Consider the following 6,124-nt stretch of genomic DNA (forward strand, 5'->3'; position numbering starts at 1 on the left):
ATGGTTTTGTTTTCACGCAAGGATTCATGAACTTGTTAACAGGGTTGACTGGGTGTGGGGAAGAAAAATGATGTAATTTAATTATCTAACTACTAATTTACCTCTTTGCACAGAAGAGCACAAACGGTTGACCTAGGTGTATTCTTGTGTAACTGGTATATTCTCCTTTGGCTGATGACACTTCCCCTGGAAGGTCCTTCACAGGTGCATTGATCCAGGCCCCCCATAAAAATCCCACATCTGGATTATGTTACATGTGAAAACATACTTGACAACCGTTGAGCTGATGCAGACTGCTACTGCATCAGGCCACAGTGATGTCACTAGCAATGTTTGGTGTCAATGAATTACCTGAACACATATGGCACACATGGACCATTGTTGCAAAGGGAGGGTATGGTTAAAACATTAGCATTGATCACACTCTAAATGTAGTGGAGCCATAACTTAAGCCTTGATTGTGGTGAATAATGTACAGTAGTAGTGAAATGGCAGTTATGTTTGCAGAAAATATTGTAGTAGAATCATACTGGCATCATTTATGTAGGAGATCACCACATAAAATCATATTTGTAATAATAATCAATCTTCAAAACAAAGAGTCAAAACAATGTTGACGACATTCCTGCATCATACCCCCAGATCTTTAAACAGTCTGCCATAACTGAGAGTCTACACTCTCAGCAGACTGAACCAAACCCTGAGCAGACTGTGGGTGAGGTGCGGCTGATTATGGCAAGAATGGAACCTTTTACCATGGTTTCAGTTCATGCTTTTACAATGTCTACTCTTTTATAATTGTATCGTTTTTATAAACTTATTAGAAGGCGATGAAAACACAAAGAACATAGCTAAAAAGTAACACAGTATGTTGTTAGGTTGGTGGAGCATTAATAATCAACTAGGTATTGCGCTTTGATGTTTTTGTTCAAAATCGTTGTACTAGAAGAGATAACCTGAGTAACTTAAGTCAATGTATCCACTCCACCTTTTTCAATGAGGTATTTAGTGTTTTGGTGTGCTTGAATCCTGTTAAAATGATTGTTGTGTCTGCACTCAGCTCATAAACAACTAAAATCACACTTGCCCCTACAACCGCCGCGACAAACAAGTCATGAGTCTGTGTGCTGTGAGCGGATCTAAAACCTGACTTAAAATTTTTAAAGATATCATACTCTTGCATAAAATCTGCATGACTGGCAAAACATTTGGAGCAGTTTATGTTATCTATAATAATCTATAATATAATACATTTTTGCATAACATACACAGAAACCCCACTTCTGTGAGTTTGTAACGACATGCTAATGTTCTCATTCATGAGCTGAATTTCCCTTTCAGGCGATGGAGACCCTCCATGGACATATTGCGGCCCATTAAAGACCATATGATCAGAAGGCTTCTTTTCTTGCAGGAAGCAATAACTGATCTTCACAGTACAAAGCTGGACAACCTCTTTTCATGTCACTGTGGAGGGCCACAGTGTGAGCTCTGTGAAGTGGCCATTCAAGAGGACAAAGCTGGCGCCTGCTGCTCTGCTCAAAACCAAAATAGGAACGAAACAAAAGGAAACAAAATCAGCAAATTTCAAATTTAGACACTGAATAATACATAAGATGAGCTGCTACAGGTGGGATCTTCTCATGTTAAATAAATAAAAATACAAATTAAAATAAATGAATACAAAGTTATAATGTGTGGAAGCTCAGAACTGCCAGTGTGACTGAAACGTTTTTGACTGGGCTGGGTCGATTAAAAGTATTGCAAACTCATTTTAACGAAATGCAAACCTGTGTTAAATGCTATAAATGACACCTTTTCCCGTAATGCTTCAGTAAGGGGCAAAGACGTGTGATGGAGACCAAAGTGATAGCAGCGTACCAACAATGATATCAAAGTAAGTAAATGTTTTTTTAGGGTTGCTACTTTTGCTATGTTTATATATGACTTGCCTGGATCCATTACTATGTGCAAATTTAGTCCAAATAAATAATAAGTGACAACCTTTTCTGTCACATCAATGTTTGTCCCCATTAGAAAATAAAGACGATCTCAACATTCTGTGCGAAATATGACGTTTTATTTATTTTTCTTTTTTGGAATAGTCTGGTGGCTATACCTCTTGCTTTCCCTTTTACAGGTTTGGAAGACAACTCAACTCCCCAACTGCACGAATAAAATGAAATACTCGAATGAATGATGGAATGAATGATCACGAGAATGTTCAAAATCAATAAATAACAGCAATATCAATGAATGAAAACTTTAACTGCTTTATTAACACGGCAGGTGAGTCTTATGCATCCACATGTTTTGCAGTACGTTAAAACAAGTTTACAATACGTTTGATATTAAAATGAGTTTGCAATACGTTGGAACGTGTTTTGCACAGTGTAAGAAGACAGACCAGTCAAAAATGTTTCGGTGACGCTGGCACTTCTATGCTTCCATAATAATATTCAAACTCAAAAAGGAGCAATCTCTTTGAATATTATACAGCGATGAGGTGAAACTGGTTCAAAATTGCATTTTCGAGTTTTCAGGCAAAAGACTTTTATCACCAAAATACACTGCCGAAACTGGGTGTTGTGATGTCATGAGTAAAACTGTGGCAAGTGCACGCGCCCATCTAAAGCCAACATGCACTGTGGAGGAATTTCTGAGAAAGTCCAATGTTGGTAAATCACTTTCTGTGCTATTTAAATTTTACCTAAACTAAAAGGAAAACACATAGAGCGAACATAATCGCCACATTCAATACAATATAGGATATACAACAGAGAAACCTACAAGCACTACTATAAAAATAAATACAAACAACGTGTACTGTTTTATATAACATTGCATTTTAGTTTTGTGGTGACATAGTGCAGTTCAGGGAACAGAAGCTATTTCTTGAATTTGGCATGGTGCTTAACACTTCAAATATATATATTTATTCATAAAAGTTGGGTTTTTTTCGTACAAATTTGTGGTATTATTACAGTACTATTTGTAAGAGGGGATACTGACGTACAAGTTTATAACAAAATAACCACAAGCTCAATATACATTCCTCTTGATTCAGTTTTTATGGTAATTACAAACACTTTGATGGATGATGATCACCAAACTCACACCAAACGAGCCAAGCCGAGGACTGAGTTCTATTTTAAGTGACAACTTACCTCCGCAATGTCTGTAACAGTAAGGCACTTTGTTTCGAGGCAGGGTGCGCGGTGTGAAAACCCCCGAAGTAACAGCCAAGGTCAGCAAGAGGGCCGCTCCTGTTTGGCAGGACGGACACAAAGTTTGCTACTGAAGCAGTATGGGGTCTGAACGACTGCTCCTCACCCACTGCAAGAAAGATTGCATTCAAGAATCATACGCATTAATGGTGGGTGCAGTTCTCGCACCATACAAGGTGCAAGCTGGCAAACAACCCCATGAAAACACCTGTTTTGAGACACCTGCCCCAAATTGGCCATGTTGTGAGCAGCAGGGATCCTGGCACAGATTACATCTGCTGGAGCAGGGGTGCCCGACCAGTCAGTGGGCAAGAGCCACATTGTTTTACTGCCTGGGCAGTTCATGCCTGCTTCAGCGAAGCACAGATATAGTGAACCGTGACAAGGTCTGATGAGAGAAGGAGGACCACGACGTGGAGTGAAGACGGTGTGAGTGCTGTCTCTCTGTAGCAGTGCTTTGCTGCTCCGCCCTCGGCTACCTGCGTTCAGGTCTGGTAGCTTCTCTGATAACCTCCCTCTGAGCTCTGCCCAGTGAAAAGCCAGTCTGACACTAATAGTGGCTGTCATGGCCGTCCAGCGCTAGGATTTCACACACCTCTATATAGAGAGGAATCCTCTGTCCAAACTCAGCTGGGAGCAGGAAGCACACAAGAACCGGTCGAGACTCTCAAAACAGCACCTGTCATCCACGTCCAGGTTAGAAGAACATACCCCGCCTGTGTCTGACAGTCATGGTTACTGATGAATGGTTTGGAGACAGATGAAGATACTCAGGTTCTCATGGCAACTGACAACAAAGAACAAAATCTGGTAAATTTGTCAGAACGAGAGGTCATGTGGGGAAGTTTGGAGGCCAGATAGTGGAGAAGAGAAATAGAATGGATGAGGTCTGTGGATGTGACAACACGGTGTGACGAGAGGCTGATCAAGATCACTCCAGTTTGTTAGTTTCATGCCTTTCGTTTCCAAGAGAATACTTTTATTTGAAAATCCAATAAAATTTACCTGCTATGGCGTCACACATTGGAATCATCAAGACAACTTTTGCAGCCCTGGGTGACACAGAATCCAGTCGTCTGGATCACATGTTGACCCATAGGTTTTCAATTGAATCATATGTCACTATTTCCTGCACGTTATTCCAAAACACTTTCCTAGTTAGTGGGCTCCCCACTGACCATGGCAATAAATTTGATTCTGATTCTGATTCTGATTCTGATTCAACAGACAGGTGCAGTGGTACAGTAATATGCTGACATGGAAAAACATGTAATTCTAAAACAATCTTTTTTAGGCGTTCCTGTGTTTCCTGATGTGGCCTTGAGCACCCCATTGATGCAATTCCAACTGGACGCTAACACAGATGACGTCTCCTCTGAGTTTGCTTCTTCTGTCCTTCCTGACAGTCTCATCACAAGTTGGTGAGGAAACCACAGGCTTTGGATTTGTTGGTCTGTGTTAGTTAGTTGGTTTTCTTTGCAATGTTTTCCATCCTATGTCATATGGCATGCTGCCTCAGTGTATATCATGAAATACAATGTGAATAGTAGTATTCCCAAGAACATTTGCCATTCAGGTGTTTGTGATTTTCTATTTCAGATGTCTTGACTGGAGATGTTTAGGATTTGTGGTATAATGGAAATGTAATTGTAATAGAGGCATGTGAACCTTTGTGTTAGTAATGATGACAATGGTCATCCATGACCCACAGGTTTGGAGGAGTTTTTCTTCAGACCTCAGGATAAGACTGTCAGAGAACGAGATGAAGATTTGCTCCAGTGCATCTCAGGGAAGCGCTCACCTGGTGCTGGCATCACCATGCTAAAAGATGGGCAACAGCTGATGAGAAGTACACAGATTCAGGTGAGCATACACTAAATAATTTAGATAGTTTTAACAACATAATCTAAACGTATTTTGAGAGACGGAGTCCAAACTGGAGACACTCATAACCTCACCGTCCCACTATAATAGCCTCTCAAACAACCCACGTGTGAAAACCTCATCAAACATCAAACTTCAAAGACAACACTGTTCCTATAGTTTCATTTATATAATTCAGTCCTAAAAATATTGCACCTATGTCAGGGGTCGACAACCTCTACAATCAAGAGAGCCCTTTTATTCTTTTTCCTGCCTAAGAAAAAGAATCTGGAGTCAGAAAACATGAAGCAGAATCTAAACTTCAAAAGAAACTCAACTCTTGTATTTATTGGACATAGTTGTAAGAATGCTCAAAGTCCAAAGGAAATGTGCAAAAAAGTAAACATAAATTCAAATTTATATCTATTTATAAGTTTCATAAATCTGGAGAAAGGTGATAACATAATGGCAGACTGATGTAACAGTCAGTTTGTCCCTCCAGAGTTGCCATAACATTTACTGTCATCTGTTCCACATGTCATTTTTTTCAGGGTGAATATGAAGGAAGCAAACAAACGGAAACTTCACTTCTTGAAGGAGGCCATGGAGCGAGTATGTCTTTGATTTGACCTGGAAATACCAGAGTATCTCCTCAAAAGAGAATGAATGGGAATGAATAATTTAATGACGAAGGCTGAAGACTGTTATTGTCTTCTTCTCAGCTCATCCGTCAGTTACTCTACGGCCGCAGCTACTGATGATCACGCAGGGAGAGAAAGTGGTGATGCACTGTGAAGTCTCTGGTAACCCTTTACCGTCCATCCGCTGGGTCAAAAGGGGCAAATCCAAGCGAACCGGGGGCAAGATCAAAATGGGGTAAACAGAGGCTCGTCTTGTGTTATTCTGGCTATTCACTTCATTTATTGAGTTCTTCTTTTATCCAGCTTGAGAAATGCAACACTGAGTATTCAGTCTGCACAGAGCTACGATGACGGCATCTATGTGTGTGAGGCCTCCAACACACTCGGCAGTAG

General features: G+C 40.3%; 1 protein-coding gene across 1 annotated transcript in view; it reads right to left on the reverse strand.

Annotated features, from left to right (window-relative positions):
* LOC128762304 (lipoxygenase homology domain-containing protein 1-like) overlaps positions 1-539 on the reverse strand; it is a 34,297-nt gene extending 33,758 nt beyond the window's left edge. The window contains exon 1 of the mRNA XM_053870469.1: positions 531-539. Within this exon, the coding sequence (XP_053726444.1) occupies positions 531-539 (9 nt within the window). The remainder of the gene's footprint in view (positions 1-530) is intronic.
* Between the last annotated feature and the right edge of the window lie 5,585 nt (positions 540-6,124).

The sequence above is a fragment of the Synchiropus splendidus genome, chromosome 7 (genome assembly GCF_027744825.2).
Source record: "Synchiropus splendidus isolate RoL2022-P1 chromosome 7, RoL_Sspl_1.0, whole genome shotgun sequence".
Taxonomy (NCBI): Eukaryota; Metazoa; Chordata; class Actinopteri; order Syngnathiformes; family Callionymidae; genus Synchiropus; species Synchiropus splendidus.